This window comes from Glycine max, chromosome 17 (assembly GCF_000004515.6).
Source record: "Glycine max cultivar Williams 82 chromosome 17, Glycine_max_v4.0, whole genome shotgun sequence".
NCBI lineage: Eukaryota > Viridiplantae > Streptophyta > Magnoliopsida > Fabales > Fabaceae > Glycine > Glycine max.
The window spans coordinates 41580119-41600887 of NC_038253.2; the positions used below are offsets into that span (position 1 = coordinate 41580119).

Genomic DNA, 20769 nt, shown 5'->3' on the forward strand with positions numbered 1-20769 from the left:
AGTCCTTTATTAGCTTCTTTACTTGATACATTCAGTGTATTAATTGAAAGCAGCACCATAGGTAAGGTTGCTCACAATCGGCTTCTTTTCTTTCTTTCTTTTTTTTCCACCTCTCAAACTCTGAAGCTAAAAAAACTATATAACTTTTATTTTCATTTTCATTTGTATTAAATGCATTTTAATTAAAATATATAAAATTTAAATAAAATCATTTAATATGTAAAAGCACTAACATGAAACCTAACCTCTCACAAGTGTACTGCGTACTAATGCAAATAAGTGATTGAGGAATATGATACTTTTTTTTGTGAGTGAGGACCATCCCATCCCATATCCCAACCCAAAAGGTAAAGCAAATTAAGCATAAATTGAAAGCAGCAACACAGTTAAGCTTGTTCACAAACTTCATCTTTTCTTTCTTCTTCTTTTCCACCTCTCAAACTCTGAAGCTAAAAATCTCATATATGACCAAGTATTATATCTGTGTCCACAAAGAAACATTATTATTCGACATGGGGATCTGCTTAAGCAAATCCAACACAAACGAAATACCATTCAACTATGATCATTCACCACCCTATCATCATTATCAGCCACGGAGAACCCAACAACCTCAACAACCTCGTTACCCCTATCATAATCCAAACTCAGACCCATCTCAATCTATTGCTCCATCATCATCCTTTGGTGACCAACAAGCACGAATATTAGACAAACCATACTTTGACATCAATGTTCTTTACACCCTTGAGAGGGAACTCGGGAGGGATGAAATCAGCATCACTCGTCTATGCACCGAGAAGACCACAAGAAGAAAATACGCTTGCGAGTCCATTCCAAAGCAGAAGCTAAGTAAAAAAAAACATATTGATGATACCAAGAGGCAAGTTCTCATCCTTCAGCACCTCTCGGGACAACCCAACATCGTCGAGTTCAAGGTTGCTTACGAGGATCGACAGAACGTGCATTTGGTGATGGAGTTGTGTTTGGGTGGTACACTCTTTGATCGCATCACTGCAAAGGGTAGTTACTCTGAGAGTGAAGCTGCTTCTATATTTAGACAAATTGTCAACGTGGTTCATGCTTGTCATTTTATGGGGGTCATGCATAGAGACTTAAAGCCTGAAAATTTCTTGCTTGCTAGTAAGGATCCTAAGGCACCTCTCAAAGCCACCAATTTTGGATTGTCCGTCTTCATTGAAGAAGGTCATCATTTTACGCGCTTTTGCATTCATTCATTCCTTTATTTAATCTATTTAATGCCTATGCACTCACATCACATTCTCTAGATTTAAGTTCTAATTGCTTATTCTTTTTCTTTTTTCATTTTCTCCTTTAGTAAAAAAGATTCAAAACGTTGCCGTCTAATTTCAAATTTGTTGGATTCCAACTTTAGATTAATTAAACATTGTACTAAAAAGAATGATAATAATGTATAGTATAGTAAAAGAAAACAAGGTAGCTTCAGCATCAGATGACTTAATTAGCTTGCTTGCCAATTGTTATTATGGAGTCAAACGAGTAAACGATTTCCCATTATAAAAATGAGCAATAGAGGAAAAGCAGAGACAAGAAGCCAAGTCACATGTGGCTACTAACATAAATCATATGATTCAAAATTGCACTGGTAGAAGTGATATTTTTATATTTAAATAAACTAATAATATTTTGACACCTCTTCGTTCAAAACATCTCATTCACACCTATCATTTTTTTGTATTTTTGTTTTCTTATTGCATTTTATTATCTATCATTTGGACACTCAGATCAAGTTAACACTCTTCATTTCTATCTATTTATATTTTCGTGACACATTTTACTACTTCACTTTCCATTTCTCTCTTGATATCTACAATCTACACCCCTCAGGTGACCAATGAGATGGGGAAAAATCGCTATTATGTTTTTGTTTCTTTTGGAAACTAGCTAATTTTGTCACAGAAGCAAAATTTGTACATTTTTTAGATTGTGTGTGAAAATTTATTAGTTGTATTGTACTAAATAAGATCCAATTCAACAGGTAAAGTGTATAAAGAAATTGTTGGAAGTGCATACTATATGGCTCCGGAGGTGTTAAACCGAAATTACGGAAAGGAGATAGATGTGTGGAGCGCAGGAATCATTTTATACATCCTTCTAAGTGGGGTGCCTCCATTTTGGGGTGGTAAGTATATATTACTCTATTTCTATTCACACTGCGGACAAATTAATTCAAAACATCATTTGGAATTCTGTTTCCACTCGTGCATATTTGTGTTGGTTAAGTAAGTACGTGAATAAATTGCAAAATTGAACACTGCACTTCCTAACGATAATTGCAGTTGAGAGCTACGTGTTGACTAAAACAACAATGTATATAGATCACACTATATGGCAAGTCTTTATGTATGTTTATAATTCAAAGACTAATTAATGAGCATCAATTAATTGATTTATATAGGAAGAATATCAAACGTGACTGGTTAATAGCTTATATCAATTTCTTGCTTCCTTCATGTGTTACATACTTACATTTCAGGTCATGATAGATAGATAGATATTGTATTATTTTTATTGGTTTAGTGATATTATGTTATCCGTGGGACAATTTTAGAAAACGATAGAAGCATATTTGAATCTATTTTGGGAGGCCAGCTTGATCTAGAGAGTGCACCATGGCCTTCTATTTCAGCTGCTGCTAAAGATTTGATCAGGAAAATGTTGAATTATGACCCTAAGAAACGCATTACAGCTGTTGAAGCCCTTGGTAAGTAGTATGTCACTTCATTTTCTCTTTTATGTTAAGAATTATGACCCAATTAACTGTGCTTAGCACAAAGTTTTTTTTATACAAACTAACTTTAATTATTAAGGTTACTGACATTACTCATTTGAACCAGAACACCCGTGGATGAAGGAAGGTGGTGAAGCATCTGACAAGCCTTTAGATAATGTCATTTTGACTAGAATGAAACAGTTCAGAGCAATGAACAAGATGAAGAAACTTGCTTTAAAGGTACCTCAAAATTTTCAATAGTGCATAAAATTTGAATAATATATAGGCAGTGTAAAAGATTTTTATACAGTAAACCACTTAAAAATTAGTTTTAGTGTAATTTTTAAGATGATTGTTATCAAAGTCAACAAATTTATTTATTATACATGTAATTTCAATTGGATGACAATTACATTCTCACTGCAATCCCTTTTTGAAATTCTATATGTGTGTGTGTTCAAATACCTTGCAAAATGTAATTAGAGCTGGGTGAGATCGGTTGAGTAGGCATAAATGTAAAAAATTTAGGATATAAATCAGTTACACTTGCTTGGTAAATAAAAAAAATGAGAGGCTAGAAAATAAAATAATGACCATCCTTCTAGTAATAATTTTTTTTTGTCTTGATATGAAAGGTTATAGCAGAAAACCTTTCAGAGGAGGAAACAAAGGGCTTAAAACAAATGTTCAGCAATATGGATATTGATCGTAGTGGCACAATCTCATACGAGGAACTCAAATCTGGATTGACCAAATTGGGATCCAAGCTTAGTGAATATGAAATAAAGCAGCTAATGGCCGCTGTAAGTTGAATCTGATGAAAATTTTAAGAAGATAATAAACAGTGGTACATAATTTAATTTTCTTTCTTCACATGTTGACATGTTTGGTCAGGTTGATGTTGACAATAGCGGGACTATTGACTATCTAGAGTTCATCGCTGCCACCATAGACCCGCATAAACTAGAGAAGGAAGAGCATCTGTATAAGGCTTTTCAATACTTTGACAAGGATAACAACGGGTTAGTATAAGATTTTTGTCTATTTTAATTGCTTATTGTCATTTTTTTATTGGCAAATATTAGTTTGTTAGCTTTATTAAAAATATCAATTGGAAGATTCAAATTCATGACCTCTCCTCCCTTTTTTTTTTTCCTTCATCCTTCCCCAACCAATTAATATCATGTTTGTGACTTTGTTCAGATACATAACAAGAGATGAGCTTAGTCAAGCTTTGACTAAGTATCAAATGGGAGATGAAGCAACTATATATGAAGTCATCAATGATGTTGACACTGACAACGTAAGTTACACAGTTTATCTTGTGTAATTTGATTCTATATATATATATATATATATATATATATATATATATATATATATATATATATATATATATATTGACTTCTCAATATTGTGTTATGAATTCATAGTCTTTTGCCCTCAATTTGACTGGTGACTTATGTTTGGGGTTTTTATTTGTAGGATGGGAGAATTAATTACCAAGAGTTTGTGGATATGATGAGAGGGGATCCTGGATATTGATGAGAAAGAGAAACCACGATAATTGTGTGATGCATTGACATGAATTGAAGACAAAGTGGTTTATGGATTTATCTTCCTGATTTCTGCTGGGGATTCAATCACTCTTGAATTTGTCAACGTGCATGTGTGTGCTTAATTCATGTAACATTTTATGGCATTCAAAATGCCAATCATTGTATAGCTGCTTTAAATAAACTGCAATGTGAGGAAAATAAATAAAACTATCATTCCAAGACATTCTTACGCTACAATACAATTTTTTTTATCATTCTTACGCTACAATACAAAATTGATTACTCGTTTGTCTTCTTACAGATAAGGTTATTTATTGAAACCATTATCGTTATTTGGAACAAAAAAATTAAAACAAAAATGCTTCAAAATAGTTATTTTTGTTACTAAATATGTAAATCATTGACAAATTTGTCCCTGAAAGATTAAAATCCAAAATTTAGTCTCTGGAAGATTAAAAAGTGCGACAAATTTATTCAGTCGTTAACTTTCATCGATTATTGTTAATAAAATATCCTACATGACACAAATGAATGAATTTGTCACAAAATTGATTGTCAATGTGGTCATACTAAATAGATTGGACGAAAATGTCAATAAGTTACTACTAGACTTAAATGTCGTGATTTTTTGTTGAACGCAAATGTTAGTAATTTTTTTAGACAAAAACGTCAATATGTTTCCATTAGACAAAAATGTTAATATGTTTCCATTAGACAAACATGTCAGTACATTTCCATTATTGGACCAAAATGTGAGTAACTTTTCATTATATCAAAATGTCAGCAATTTTTTATTACACATAAATGTCAGTAATTTTTTGTTAAACCTCAATATTAGTATATTTTTATTAAACTAATTTGTTAGACCCCAAATTTCCTTTTATTTAAGGGTGAAATATAATTTTAGGGTAAATTTCCCTCAAATTTTGAATTTTAATTTTTGAGGGACAAATTTGTAAGCGATTTACACATTTAGGGACAAAAATAATTATTTATTCTTTTTTTTATTAGTAACTCAAAAGCTATGACTCATTCAACTTGAATTTGTGGAACTAATATGATATACACTAAATAAACTTGGGAAGGAATGAAAAGTCTTAATTGTGATTATATTTTAAACAGAATTGTAAGATTATTTTTCAAAGAAGAAGATATACCTATGCATAAAAAAATTGCCTAAAAAATCAGAAAAAAGAAAATAATTTTAACAAATTTACATTTATTATCATTTAGAATGTAAAAATACTCATTTATTTTAGGTAAACTAAAATGATAGTTGTTGTGCCAAGACAGATTTAACCACAAAAAATATGAGTTTCTTGATTGAACAAGATTAAACACAAATGCAGAAAAGGGATGAACAAAGAAGAACTCCACGGAAATGTAATTTGATTAGAGTAATAATTCAACTCTAAATATCTTCACAGCAGCCACTTTTTATTTAAACTCTAGAGATTCCTCCTCTGGGTACAATTTTTCTGCTGGTCTAGGCTATGCAGAAAAAGAAATAGAAACATTATCTCAAGCTTAACTAACTTAACCAACTTAAAATTACCTAAATGTTAACTGTTATAATAGAAAAACAGAGAAAAATAACGTAAAGTCTTAGAAAGATTAACTAATGATTGTTAATGAATCAACATACGACAATAGTTAAAAAATTATAATATTTAAAGATGAATTTAATATATAATTACTTTATGAATTTATTTCATCTTAATTCTGGTATACTTTCATTTAGAATATGTGTGTGTGTAGATTTATTAAAAAGAGTGTTTTTTTTAGATATTTAGTTTTAATATTTGAGTATATATTATTTAATTTGTTTCAAGATTTATAGTAATATAAAATACCCAAAGAAAAGTATTTGATGACGTTAATTGGAATTTTATTAGAAGTATCTTATTTAATGTTTAATATTGTATCATATTTCAATTTTGTGTTAATTTTTTGAACATTTTATATAATCATATTAGTATATTTGTTTTACTAATAAACATTTAGGATTTAATAAATTAGTCTAATAAAAACATACTAATATTTAGGTTTAATAAAAAATTACTCACATTTACGTCCAATAAATACATATTGATATTTTTACACAATAGAAAATTATTGACATTTTCGTCTAATAATGATAACTTTCTAACATTTTTATCCAATGGAAATATACATGCATTTTGGTTCAATATAAAAATTATTAACATTTTCATTCAACACAAAAATTATTGACATTTAGGTCCAATAATGATAATTTAATGACATTTTCGTCTAATCTATTCAGTATGACCATGTTAGCCATCAATTATGTAATAAATTTGTCTCTATGTGTCATTAGTGGGCTATTTTATCAACAGTAATGGATGAAAGTTAACGGTTAAATAATTTTGTCACATTTTTTATACTTTCAAGATCTAAAATTTAAATTTAAATCTTTCAAGAGAAAGATTTATCAACGATTTATACATTTACTAATTAGATTCTGCTTGGCAATACATGGTGGGTTTTTTTTTTTTTTTACTTTCTCTTTTCATGAAAACTATGGATACTTCTCTTTGGTTAACAATGACTAAGTGGTGGAAATTTTTATTCAAAATATAGTCACTAATACATCAGAATTCTCAAACTCATGAAAAACTTCTCCCTTCTAATGAACATTTTAACTTTTTTATATATAAAATTTTAACATGCATTGTTATCTTTAACTATTTTTATTATTTTTTACCACACTTGTTATAAAATTAAGTAATACAATATTAAAGAAAGGTACGAATTTTTTTTCTAAGAAAACCCACTAAGTCCTATTTGAATAAATTTTTTCATTAAGTATTTATAGGAGAGAAAAAAGTAAAATGAAACAAACTTTTTTCATAAGTTAAAGAGAACTTCTATTAAAATGTAATTCATTTTACTTTCATATTTTACTTTTCTAGGTGTACTTAATGAGAAATCTATTTAATTGTATCTTATTCTTCTACTTATCCTAAAAAAAATCATTTTACTTTTCTAGGTGTACTTAATGAGAAATAATGGAAGCATGTTAAATGAAAACAACATATTAAGAAAATAAAATATATTTTAATGCACATAAATATAATAATTATATTTTTAATCTATATACAAGTACTTTAAATAATACTTTAAAAGGAATAAAAAAGTAATTCATAAAAACTAGATTATTATGTTAATTACTTTATTGCTTATAAATTAAGAACAAACATAAGATGGTCGTCAATTTAATCTTGAAAAGACAATCACGAAACGATAGTGATTAATCTTAAAAAATTTACTGGGATATTGCTTGGGATCTTGGAATGAATTGTTCTATTACAAGAGTTGATAATGAATAAAAAAAATTCTATCGTTTTTTTTTTTACGTTACTTATCTTAATTATTTCACCATTTCCCTATTATCCTCTTATGGTAAAAATTGTTGTAAAAAGTTGGGTGGGAATAAAATCATCATTATAAAATCCATATCCATATACTACACCGCCCAAATGTCTAGCTAGCATTGAAAGATGAGAAATTTAGAGATGTTTATTATTATGATTATTTGTAATGATGTTTTGAATGGTATAATTGATTGTATATATTATCCAGATTGGAATCGATGCTCTCATATTCTTGCCGCTAGTCGAAGTAAAGAAGAAAAAGCACAAAGTGCAAATACCAAAGCAAAAACAAGAAGCGAATGGCCAATGCAAGTTGAGTTTGCTTAACCAAAAATCCTCTGGCATGAAAATGGGAGTGGGGTTCTCTAAGGTGTTAACAAAGAAACCAGAGCATGAAATTCCCATTAATGCCTCCCCAGATTACACTCCTCAACTGACCTACAAACAACCAAGGAAAAACCTTCTAATTGCACCTCCACTTCCACTTCCTCCTCCTAAGCCTACCGAATGTTGTTCACAAACAGAACCAGTTCTAGGGAAACCTTACGTTAAAATAAAGCAAATGTACGAGATGAAGGAAGAGCTGGGAAGAGGAAAATTTGGAGTGACTTATCTGTGTGTAGAGAAGGCCACAGGACGAGCGTATGCATGCAAATCCATAGCAAAGAAGAAGCCGCCACAAGAAATGGAGGATGTGAGAATGGAGGTTGTGATTCTGCAGCATCTTTCGGAGCAACACAACATAGTGGAATTCAAGGGAGCTTATGAGGACAGGAAGAACGTGCACCTTGTCATGGAGCTGTGTAGTGGGGGTGAACTCTTCGACCGCATCGTTGCCAAAGGGAACTACACCGAGCGTCAAGCCGCCAAAATCATGAGACAGATTGTGAATGTGGTTCATGTCTGTCATTTCATGGGTGTCATGCATCGAGACCTCAAGCCAGAGAATTTCTTGTTCGCCACCAAGGACGAGGATGCCCCATTGAAACTCACCGATTTTGGATCCTCTGTCTTCTTTCACAAAGGTTACAACTTAATTACATATGCATGGCCATCTTGTTTATTAAGCACTTTTGCTTAATCTTGTTGTGTTCATTCTCAACCTATTCATTGAATTATTCAAAATTATGGTACAGGTAAAGTATGCACAGATTTTGTTGGAAATGCATATTACGTGGCTCCAGAGGTTTTGAAACGGAGTCATGGAAAGGAGATAGATGTCTGGAATGCAGGAGTCATTTTGTACATTCTCTTGAGTGGGGTGCCTCCATTTTGGGCTGGTAAGTACAATGCACAACTCTCAACTCTGTTCTGGTTCTTACAATACACTTTAACAAATTAGGAACATCCCAACAACTGTTGCCGCTGCTACTACACTCTAACATATTGTAGATTTGTTTGTTTGACAGATAAATGTTAATTGTAAATTTGTTTGTTTTTATTAGTGAGATATGATTCAAAAACTAAAGGAATGTCAGCCACTTGTTCAAATGAGAAATGTCAAACATGATTGTTTATTGTCGAACACATTTTTAGGCACATTCTCATTGACAAAAAAATTGCATCAGAAATTAAGAAATTACGTAGCATATCCCTACTCTTTATTTAAAGGGTCACGTTCATGATTTCATGATTCTCGACAAAATTTCGAATAGTAGTAAAAAGAGTTTTGTGTTAGAGAGTATGTTGTTACTTACTCCCTTACATGTTACTCTATTTTTCAGCTCGTGATAGACATATCTATTTTTATTGATTAATTATGTATCGATCAAATTCAGAAACTGAGAAAGGCATATTTGATGCTATTTTGGGAGGAAAGTTAGATATGGATAGCGAGCCATGGCCTTCTATTTCAGAAGCTGCAAAAGATTTGGTTAGAAAAATGCTGACTTGCGACCCTAAGGAACGCATTACAGCTGCTGATGCCCTCGGTAAATATGTTGTATTGTTGCCGCATTTTCACTCATTTGCATTCTGATAGTTTAACCAGTGATTGATGCTGTCTGTCATCACCCCATTCCTCATTTTTCGTTTGAACCAGAACACCCTTGGTTGAAGGAAGGTGGTGAAGCATCAGACAAGCTTCCAGACAGTGCTGTTTTAATTAGGATGAAACGGTTTAGAGCAATGAACCAGATGAAGAAGCTTGCTCTGAAGGTCCGTCAAAATTTTATCTGTGCATAAAAATGGAATCTGATGTGTCCACGCAAAATGTAAACTAAACTAATCTAATTAGTTTTGGTTGAGTAGGCGGAAATTTTGGGATAAAAATCGTGTTACACTTGCTTGGTAAGACAAATATAAGGAGGCGGATAACAAAATATACTTTGACTAATTGAATGTCTAATTTTTTCTTAACATGGAAGGTAATAGCAGAAAATATTTCAGAGAAAGAAACAAAGGGCCTGATACAAATGTTCAACAATATGGATACTGATGGCAGTGGCACAATCACATTTGAAGAACTCAAATCTGGATTGTTTAGATTGGGTTCCCTGGTTAATGAATCTGAAATGAAGCAGCTAATGGATGCTGTAAGTTCAGTCTCACGCAAATCAGAAAATAAATATCCCTTTCTCTCTTTATTAAGCAAGATTAAATTAAATTATGGTACATACTTTTCCTTCTTCACGTGTATTTTCAGGCTGATATTGACAAGAGTAGGACTATTGACTACTTTGAATTCATTGCTGCCACTATGGATCGGCATAAAGTGGAAAAGGAAGAGAGTTTGTTCAAGGCTTTTCAATACTTTGACAAGGATAACAATGGGTCAGTCTTCAGTTCATTAAATTGATCCTCCTTATATATACTGCTTAATCATAGTACATACAGTTAGGTCAAGTAATGAGTTTAGCAACATAAAAATCAGAATCACTTGTTGGCAAGTTATACCGAACTTCAAAGGAAGCCGATATTGGTCTGCTCCATACATATAAAACTAGATTTTCATCTGTTTTTAGTTGTGAATCTTATTGCATTCTTGCTTAACTGAAATGTTGTTTCCATTTGAGATAGTTACATAACAAGAGATGAACTTAGAGAAGCAATAACTGAACACCAGGGAGATGAAGCTGCTATAGATGAAGTCTTCAACGATGTTGACTCTGACAAAGTGTGTTATAATATAGTCATGCTCCCGTAGTTCTGCTCTCCATGTGATTTGTAACTTACAGTAGAGTTGGGTTTCATTTTGCAGGATGGGAAAATTGATTATCACGAGTTTATGACCATGATGAAAAATGAATGCTAAATAACAATGACAACAAGAAGTTCAGCTCATTGGCATCAACTTTTTGTTACCTTGTGTAATTTTTGCTTGCTGTCAGAGATCGAATCACTCTTGAATTGATCAACCTGTGCACTTTATGTAAAATTTTATGCCACTTGAAACGCAAAAACCTTGTATGGCTTTTTGTCTAGAAGATGTATAAACAATGCAAAACTACAAGGAACCTGTAATTCCAATACCCACTTATGCTAGCATGAAAGTTGATTCGTTTCCTCGTGTTCTGAGACTTTTGACCTTTTTACTTTTCTTTTCAAGTTTTTGTTATTTATTTTGCAGCTACATAAACTAGGCCAGAAAAGGGTGGGGAGGAAACATGATAAGCAAACACATTATGGTAGTGTTACTAGACAGTTCATCTTATATACAACAATTTTTTTGATATACACGATAAATTTGTTATCATAACTGTTAACAAATTGTCTGGTATGCGAGAACAGCAGTCTGCTTGTTTGACCAAATATTCCACAACACTAGAAGTTTGCCTCAATACCTAAAGAACAGGTCCTTCCCTGCACCTACCAATGAATGCATCAGTAAATAAATTTAATGAAATAAAAGTTAAAAACAACTTCACTCAATTTTCACTGCAATTGACCAATCAATTGCAAGAGCTAATCTTAACTAGAATATGTATATTATATATAAAAAAAAAAAAAAAAAAAAAAACTGAGATGCAAGCAGTTCCCTATTCCTATTCCTAAACACGTTCCTAATTACATGTCAATTACTTAGGCATTTCATCGAATTACCAGCTAAATGAATCGTTCTAAGAAGTTGAAAGCCATTTTCAAAGGCATTTGAAAATAAGGCAAATTTTGTAAATAATAATATTATATTAGGGTCACACAAGGAGCAAAATATGACCTCATGCTTATTTGAACAAAGACAGACAAATTCAATAGCATACAACATTACCAGTAACTCAACTTAAAAAGCAAACCATATTTGATTCTTCTACAGACAAATTCAATTGCATTACATTACCTAACAGCGGGCAACAAAATGAAATAAGCAAATAAATCAGCGTTGTTTGTGCTTCTCGGCGAGCTTATCTATAGCGGAGTGGAGGGCTTGGCGGCCCCCAATAAGCAATCGGGTCACGATTTCAGGGTCGGATTCGAAACGGGACTGTTCGAATTCGGTTCGGGCGTTCTCTCTAAGTATGTCGCGCCAGAGGATGCCCCTGGAATCGGGCCATATAAAGAAGCGGGTGGCCCGAAGAATGTCACGGTAGAGACATAGCGCTTCGCGGCGAGTGCTGGTGAGTTGCCTCCGATTCTCCAACTCGTTCTCGTTTTTGTTTTTAACGAGATGCCTCTCGAGAAGCTCCTCTACGGTGTCAGGGCCCTCGTGCAATAGACGCAGCTGCTGACTCGGGCGATGAATACAATTCCAAACGCATCGCCATCTTTGCACCCTTCCCATCATTCCTCTTCTTTCTCCCTCGCTCTCGCTCACGCACCAACACCCCTTTATTTTTTTCTTCTTAATCTCATATATTCATCATTTTATTTTATTTTTTATTTGTTATTCCTTTCAATTAAATATACTTCTTCTCAATTTTAATTTGATTTTATAATTATCTAAAAAAATAATCAACCATCTCAATTGTCAATCCGTTCTCTTTTCATGCTTTTCTGTATACTTAATTTTCTTCACTGTTTATCTCTTCAATTTATCCTTTTAATCTTTGTTTCTTAATTGAATTTTAATATTTTTTAAGCAAAAAAAATAATCTTTTATCACAATATAAACTGTCTATTATAAATTTAAAATACAATTTGTATATTTGAATAAAAAATTCAATTATAATATAACACATATATTAAAAATATTTTTCCTATGTATTACATTTGTATAAGCCAAAATACTAATCAAATATATTCACTTTAAAATGGTTTAATCACTTAGTTTATCCTTCCTTAATATTGATAGTGTCATTCTTGATTTTCTTTTAAACTTTAAATTTTAATTCTTTAAAATTTATTATACACGCATTTGCTATAACTTTATTGTTAAATTTATGTACTCTAAATTTTATTCTAATTAATTATATTTATCTCATTTACTATTTTGATTTCGCCCACCTTAAAATTTATATATTTTATACTTTGCTTGAATTTTAAATTTATTATTACTTGAAGTCTAAGATTCTCTCTCTCACTTTCTCAATTAAATATTCTTTATATTTTCTTGTCTCTCTTGTTCAAAAGTATTTATTTATTGTTATACTTTCTTTTTTTTCTCCCCTTGATAATTCAACCTATTTTTATTAAAGATTGGCATTCATACCAATCACATATTCTCAATCTCCTTTGAAGATCCATTTTAGTATGTTGTGGTGAAAAAATTGAATCATATAAAAACATCCAAAATTTTCATATTTAAATGAATCAAAATACATTTCTCATATTATCTCTACATCTCTACAACTAGCTGGAAAAAAACCTTTAACAATAGTAAATTATTTTTATAGTATACTTAACATTCTTAATTGTCTATCAATTTCCTTTTTATAATAATTTTTTTAAAAAAAGAATCTCAAAGACTCGTTAAGATCAGAACATGTCTTAAGACTTAATGAATACTTAGACACCTACTTACAATTTATCCACCAATAAAATCATTACATGATCAATAAAAGGAATCATACTCACATCTTTGTTAAATGAATTTATACCTTAACAATTGGATCAAACTCTGTTGGCATTGCCTATCATTTCTTGTCTATCCACTTTACCTTTATTTAAAATTAATGTTAATAATTGTTTTAAAAAAAATTGCTAAAAGCATATATATATATATATATATATATATATATGACTTCATCTTATCTACATATACAATTCTTTAGCGACATATTCGGCGGAAAGAATTGGCAGGAAGAGAGGATTGGTAGACAGGAATATTTTTTTTGGGATAAAAAGTGGTAGCAAGAATAGGTAGATAACACCATTAAGTAATAACACATAAGAATCTATAAGTACTGCATCAAAAGATATTTTACATCACCCATAGTGTAATTCACTGAAGAATCTCTCTGGAAAGGGATAATCATCGAGCCAAGTCATTAATCAACGGAGACTTTAAAAAATTAAATCATAATTTTACTGACGCCATATCCTTCATGAACTATTTTGACTTTCTACTCCTCTTCTAACAAGGGGAAGATATTTTATTACCTACCGATACGTATTCAATCCATCAACGATAACCTTGCATATCTAGCATTTCATCCAGTCGTTTCAGTTTATCCAATCCCTCACTAATCAAGAAACGGATCCTTTGCTTGTCATTGCAGTTTCTATTATTTTCCATCTCTTGCCTAATTGTCTGCCTCAGTTCAGCTGTACAGTCCATTACACCGAGCAATGTCATATATAAAACTTACATACATGTATAAATGTATAATTGTATATAGCATCACAAGACTGTTGATTTGGATAAAGGAATGACCCAGATAATTTAAGAATATTCACCTTTAGCGGAAGAAGGGGCTCGACCAGCAATTCTCAATGCTTGTCTGTAAAGCCTCAAGACCCGAGCACGGATAAGGAAATCCTGAAGATCCATGGAGAGAGAAAGAGAAACTATCCAGCCTCTTCCTAAAAAACATTTTACAGAACAAACAAATCAGCACAACAATAACAATTAATGGAAATTGAATTAGCCAAGCAAAGATGCACAATATACATATATCTTCACTGTTCACAACCCTCATTATTTTTCATATATCAATTACCAAGTAAACACCTGTGATGGATACGGGTAAGGTAACACACTATTTAAGGGATGCAGAGTTTATTTAACTTGGTGAAGTAGCGGAGCAAGGAGTCTAAATCACCCAAGTGGCTACCTGAATACAAACAAAACAATGTTTCTTTCATTTTCAAAACACGGTCTATAAGAATTGGAAAAGCATCATTAGCACATTTTCGCAAACACTTGGTGTGCTCTTCAACTATCATACATGGCAAAGGAGAATACGTGGTGTTTTGAAGAGGAAATAAAGAAACAAGTGAACGATTCATCTGTGCCATTGCAAAAATAGTCTCAAAATGGCGGCGATAATATATCATACAAAATTAAAAATTTGGATGGAAAGGAGCTGTAGCTACATACAAGTTGCATTCTTAAAACACAAAAAGAGAGAATAAAGCTCACTCTTTGTGCACCCAACCAAAAATTCGCCGCCACTTAGCTGATGTGATCACAAAACTGACCAGAAACAAAAACAAGGAACATCACCAACGTTGCCAGCCGTTGCTTATATTCATTTTTATACAAGTCTGTAGAATCAGCCGATCCTATTTATTTGTGCGTGGATGTTATATCATAGAGAAATGTTAGTGCCACTTATGATATTTTCTCATATTAATTGAAATTTATTCCCACGTCTAAATAAGGAGATTTCGAAAATTTAAATGATATGTGTGAAGCATCAAAATCAAAATCAATGATTTTCAGTCAATTTTAACCGATCAAACAACCAAAGTTGATTAGCCCAACATACATTCTACTTCCCCCCTTCCTATAAATAAATAATATTCAATTATTCAATTCATCAAAATTAATAAAAGTGATTAGTTTAATTGATAGCAACAATTACAAGGAGGATGTATTCAATAAGAATTTTAAAATATTTTTTTATAAAAAGAATTAAGGTCTTCAATAAAAAAAATTAAATAATAAAAATAAGTCTTGTGATATTCAATTAAAACTATTGAGATTTTTTTTAGGAAATGAATAAAATTAGTATGTATTTAATTAAGATTTTATACAAGTTTTTTTTTTAGAAAAAAAACTTTTTATATTCAAAAGTATACAAATTTGTATAAATTCTTTTTTAGGATGAATTTTATAAGATTTTTTAGTAGAATATATATATTAAACAATCTTATCAAAATCCTTGAGATTTTATGATACTTTATTTCTTTATTTTCTTCTTTTTCCATCACACATAATTCATTGTTACTTTGTTGAAAGCGGTACACATTTATAATTTTTTTTACTCTTTCAATCAATGGTCAACATGCCTTGGAACATGTGATATGAAATATCTTCCCAATTCATTGAATTTGGAGCATCTTCGTTACACCTTATACATATAAATGAATGCGAATATACATGAACATAAAAATATATCGTTTTAACGAAAGTTGACTCATGTATAAATGAATAAATATATAAATGAGGTTTGAAATGATTATTAGACATATTTTTTATTTGATGAGATCATTATTATGAGAATGACTCAAAGTATCCATGTTACTCAGAGACATTAAGCTTTTGTCCAATTAACATGATTAATGATTAAAGGAAAATAAGTTGATTGTGCTTCTAAATATGTTAGGGGCATTGATTTGTTATGTAACAGAATTCTTTGTATAAGATGAATTTTATTTAAAGTGGTAGGTGGACAAAATTAATGGATCTTATCAATAATTTTGAATATTTTTTTTAAAATTTTTAGAGTTCTTTGAAATCTTGAAAATTTATAATGTCATTTCAAATACTATAAATTCATATTTTGTAAGTCTATTAAAATCTGAACTATAAAATTCTAATTATAAAAGTCTTTTAAAAGAATCTTAAAAGTTATTACATTCTTACGAAATCTTTTAAAACTTATATGATTTTTTTATGTCAAAATAGTTTTTTAAAATCCTAATTCAATACACTCCTCCTAAATTTGTCTTAAATTTATAAATTTTTTTCCAAAATTATGATTTTCATTAATATTTTTTTCTCTTCTAATTGTTTGTGAATACATTCTCTTTTTTTTAATGAAGGGTACTTCTAATCTGAAAACAATTAATGCAAGAAGTACTATAGATTGAGTCTTATAAAAAAATAAACATTAATTTGTATCTGAATCTTATAAATAAAATCAATGAGAGTAGATTATTTGAGTCAAAGGCCCAAACCACTCATTTTTATATTCTTAAAGTTATTTTTAAGATGCTTAAACATATTTTAATTTTCCCCTCAAATTTTTTTTTTATTTCTGCAAATATAATTAAATTTAATTTTAGTATTTTAAAAGAATTATTAATTTTAATTTTAATTTTTTTAAATAATTTATGTCATCAATCATCATTTAGTAATGTGACATGAATCTAACCATAACCATGACATATTAACAACAATTTTAAGGTAACGTCTAATCTAACATGTTTAGATGAAGATATAATATTGACATAGTGGTGAAGGGAGAAAAAAAAAGATGGAATTTGAATTTTATCATTAAAAATATTAATAAATTAACCATTAACATTTGTTGATACATTTTTTTTTACATATTTGGATGAATAGTGCTAGAGATTATTTTTTTATATAAATTTTAAGTTTATGAAAATTAAATTTTGGGACACTAATAGACTAAAATTACACAATTATAATTCTGGGACACTAAAGGTATATATAGTTAAACTTGTTTTTTTATTATTAAAAAGATATGCTTCTCTTGCATTTTTGTAAGGTATGCTTCTCCTGCATTATTGCTACATAAAAATATATTTGGCATCTATTATTACTGTTTATATGTCAATTTAATTTGTAGGGTCTTGAATTATTTTACAATTTTTAATTAGTTATCCGAACTATGTTTTTTTTTCATTAGGCGACTGATTAATTTTTTAATTAGATCTTTACTAGCTTCAAGGACTCAATCGAAGAAAAATAATAAATTAGAGATATAATTAAAAATTGTAAAATAATTTAGGAACATCTATATTATTACAATAAGTGTTGTTTTTATTTTTATTGTTCTTTAATTAGAATTAAAATTTCATCTCGACAATTTACCTAAACCTTTAATACAAACATTTATTATACGAATTATTGTGATAAAAATCTAATTTTAATTGGTGAAAAACACAAACAACATCTAAAGGACTGATTATAAATTTTCTCCATTAACTTTACAGTACCTTGTTTTACATACAAAATATAACATTTTGGTATTACGTGAACTTATTTGAACATCGTACAGTTAATGTTTTAACTCTCAGCGTCGATATCGTCTCGTGTTAGGCGACACAAGTATGAGAGGTTGATGACCTTTCTTTCTGGTTGTAGTATTTCTTTTATCTTCATGGATACACACAAAAACAATCAATTTATGACAAGTTGACAATAGCAAAATTACATATACGAAATCACAAACCTTCTGGAATTTTTATCTATAAAGTAGTAGTATAAATTGATGATTTGAAAAATAAAAGAAACTATATAATAAATAGTTTTTTTTTTTGTAGTTTTCGTATAATAATTTTTTTTTATATTTTCAACCCCTTTAGGCCTTAACCTATAATTGGATTACAAAAACAGAAAATCCTTTTAAAATGTCATGTTTCACTTTTTCCACGTTTGTGCAGAGATAGCAAATGCAAAATTTGTCTTATTTCACCAAAACCATATGTTTGTCGTTAATAACTCGTTATCTTAAATCTTTGTTGACCCACGTGTCATGTTCAGTGATTGGATAGAAAAGAACTTCACAAGTCAGAGAGAGTGACGAATAAGGGCAAAAACGGCACCATCGAAAACGAGAAAAAATCTTTACGTTTGAAGCCAAAAAATACAGTAAGCTTGGATTAATAGCGAGAGATATTTTTTGGACTCATGTAAGTAATTTAAAGAAGGATATAAGCTTAAAAAAGATCATTATTTGATTTTGAAGAGAAGAAAAAATGATCATTACTAAAATATAATAAAAAAGAGAAAAAATCCTGACATTGAAAGAAATCGAAAATTGTATGCGTCCGTGAGATCAAAGAAGAAAAAATGTAGGCAGCATTAACCGCAGCCTGTTATGCATATGTTAGCGGATAAAAGTGGCATGTTGTTTAACATTTGTGACTGTATGTTTATTATTCATATTCATTACAGCGAATTCATTTGACCAAACCTTTTATTTTACTGTCTTACTCTCCCACCTTTCTTGACAAAATCAAACACATATGACGGTTTTAAGGTTTAACTTGTCTTAAGCACATATAAATACAACACAAGCACTCCTGCTTCAAACAATTTCTTCTTCCTTCCTTGGCAAATGGAGAAGGAGAAAGAGAAAGAGAAAAAGTCTAAGCTGAAGAACAAGATCTTCAAAATACTGCCAAAAGCTGCTGCAATGAGCGTGACATTCCAAAACCCTCCCTTCAGCCCAGGCAGGGATCACAAGTGCAAACACTATGGAGGCAAAGGGTTCTTCTCTGGCCGCATGATTCCCGATGAAGCCAGAAGAAAGGCAAAGAATGGTCATGGCGTTGAAACTCAAGAACCCACTTCCCCCAAAATCTCCTGCATGGGACAGATCAAGCACAAGAAGGGAGGGGCAAAGAACATGTCCATGTCCATGCCTACTCCCAGAGACCCCGAGGTAAAGAAACACGCTTCCAAGTTTCAGAGGATGTTGTTGTTCCACGCGGGGAAACCAAAACAGTCTGATGCGGATGTGGAGAGTGAGAGAGCACCTGCACCGCCAATGGGTCACATGAGGCGATTTGCAAGTGGGCGTGAAACCTTTTCGAATTTCGATTGGAAGGCTCAGATTGCGCCTCATGATGATGTTGATAGATTGGATGATGAGATCATTATCCCTTTCTCTGCTCCTCTTACCCTTGGTGGTGCAACTGCGCTTAATCTTAATGTGCAGCCACGGAAAGAGATTAATCTATGGAAGAGAAGAACCATGGCACCACCTAGGCCTCTTAAGTTGAATCCACTTCTTACAGCCAAATGATTCTTTTACTTATTCTAATTTGTAGATTTCTTCTTTTCTTCCATCCGCAGACAAATACTACTGTTCTTGGTGGCTCGGCTCGGCTCCATGAGTATGTATTTTGTTTCCTTCCCTTGTATAGAAAATATGGTTTAATCATAAATCATGGTTTAGCGATCACGATTGATTTGATTTATTCTGGTCAATTATGAAGAAAAAACTATCGAGTTGTTGGGAAATTTTCAAAACAATAAATAAAAGAAATTGAATTTTCTCTTTCAAATTTTAGCACATTGGGAACTGCTTAATTTAATTAGTTAATGATTCCGCGATGCTGTCGATGGTAATTGGTCCAATGAGTGTGCGCGTAAGCATTTGAAAGCAGCAATCAGGAATAGGATGTGGTTGGTGGCTGCATTTGCTTGAAGATATCCACCGACACTTTCAAACAAGTTAGCGTGCATACAGTTACAAATACAATTCACTATTTTAATAGTAGTAGACTAGTAGTGGTGTTTACTTAAGTAATTTATATTTTGAGATTTTAAGTGGGTTTAAACTAGTACTATATCATCCTAATTGAAAAAGAGGCACTTCCTATCTTTATCTTTATTTTTAAAATAAAAAAGTAGTTAAAGAAAATAGTGGTAGAAGTTTTTTCTAAGAAAAGTTGTAGCTTTTTATACCATAATAATATTATTAGTACGAGATATTTATCAGAATTTTACTTCATCGAAAAATCTTACAAATTATTACCAAGTTTACCAAAATCACATGTCACCACTTTCAATGGTCATGTTACACAAGTAGATAAGATCCACCTTCTTTCAAAAGCCTAACACCACAATCTGAACAAATAAAATATAAAACAACACGACAAAATCTCAGCCCCATCATTACATTTGACATTTGCATATATCCGACTTGGTAATATCTTTACGCTTTCTAAATTACTATTTTTGAAAGGAAAAAATAGTAATTTAGAAAGCATAAACTTATAATAAAAATTAGCATTATTTTTAACTCTTGGAAGCCATTGAACA

General features: G+C 30.9%; 4 protein-coding genes and 1 pseudogene across 13 annotated transcripts; 3 read left to right on the plus strand and 2 right to left on the minus strand.

The window, feature by feature from the left end:
- Nucleotides 1-394: 394 nt before the first annotated feature.
- Nucleotides 395-4538, plus strand: LOC100792082 (calcium-dependent protein kinase 29-like; annotated as a pseudogene).
- Nucleotides 4539-7988: 3450 nt separating this feature from the next.
- Nucleotides 7989-10991, plus strand: LOC100792610 (calcium-dependent protein kinase 2). The gene is made up of 8 exons (XM_003549427.5): nucleotides 7989-8734; nucleotides 8846-8989; nucleotides 9488-9640; nucleotides 9751-9866; nucleotides 10076-10243; nucleotides 10354-10481; nucleotides 10728-10824; nucleotides 10909-10991. Exons 1-8 carry the CDS (start codon nucleotides 8053-8055, stop codon nucleotides 10960-10962), a joined length of 1542 nt encoding a protein of 513 aa, XP_003549475.2. The 5' UTR covers nucleotides 7989-8052; the 3' UTR covers nucleotides 10963-10991.
- Nucleotides 10992-11318: 327 nt separating this feature from the next.
- On the minus strand, nucleotides 11319-12493 carry LOC100781648 (uncharacterized). 2 transcript variants are annotated; one of them, XM_003550393.4, is made up of 2 exons: nucleotides 11986-12493; nucleotides 11319-11510 (listed from the first exon to the last, which is right to left on the minus strand). In XM_003550393.4, the coding sequence occupies exon 1, from the start codon at nucleotides 12427-12429 to the stop codon at nucleotides 12022-12024; it is 408 nt and encodes a 135-aa protein (XP_003550441.1). In that variant the 5' UTR covers nucleotides 12430-12493; the 3' UTR covers nucleotides 11319-11510; nucleotides 11986-12021. The 2 variants fall into 2 exon arrangements, with proteins under 2 accessions (XP_003550441.1, XP_006601363.1); XM_006601300.4 differs by having other exon boundaries at nucleotides 11319-11516.
- Nucleotides 12494-13961: 1468 nt separating this feature from the next.
- On the minus strand, nucleotides 13962-15421 carry LOC100782536 (uncharacterized). 9 transcript variants are annotated; one of them, XM_014770101.3, is made up of 4 exons: nucleotides 15166-15421; nucleotides 14784-14857; nucleotides 14481-14606; nucleotides 13962-14348 (listed from the first exon to the last, which is right to left on the minus strand). In XM_014770101.3, the coding sequence occupies exons 3-4, from the start codon at nucleotides 14572-14574 to the stop codon at nucleotides 14206-14208; spliced, it is 237 nt and encodes a 78-aa protein (XP_014625587.1). In that variant the 5' UTR covers nucleotides 14575-14606; nucleotides 14784-14857; nucleotides 15166-15421; the 3' UTR covers nucleotides 13962-14205. The 9 variants fall into 9 exon arrangements, with proteins under 9 accessions (XP_014625587.1, XP_006601364.1, XP_014625588.1 ...); XM_006601301.4 differs by having other exon boundaries at nucleotides 14755-14857; XM_014770102.3 differs by having other exon boundaries at nucleotides 15124-15421.
- A 3323-nt stretch (nucleotides 15422-18744) lies between these two features.
- LOC100793140 (uncharacterized protein At1g76070) lies at nucleotides 18745-20003 on the plus strand. The gene has a single exon (XM_006601306.4). The coding sequence runs from the start codon at nucleotides 19058-19060 to the stop codon at nucleotides 19745-19747; it is 690 nt and encodes a 229-aa protein (XP_006601369.1). The 5' UTR covers nucleotides 18745-19057; the 3' UTR covers nucleotides 19748-20003.
- The last annotated feature ends 766 nt before the right edge of the window (nucleotides 20004-20769 follow it).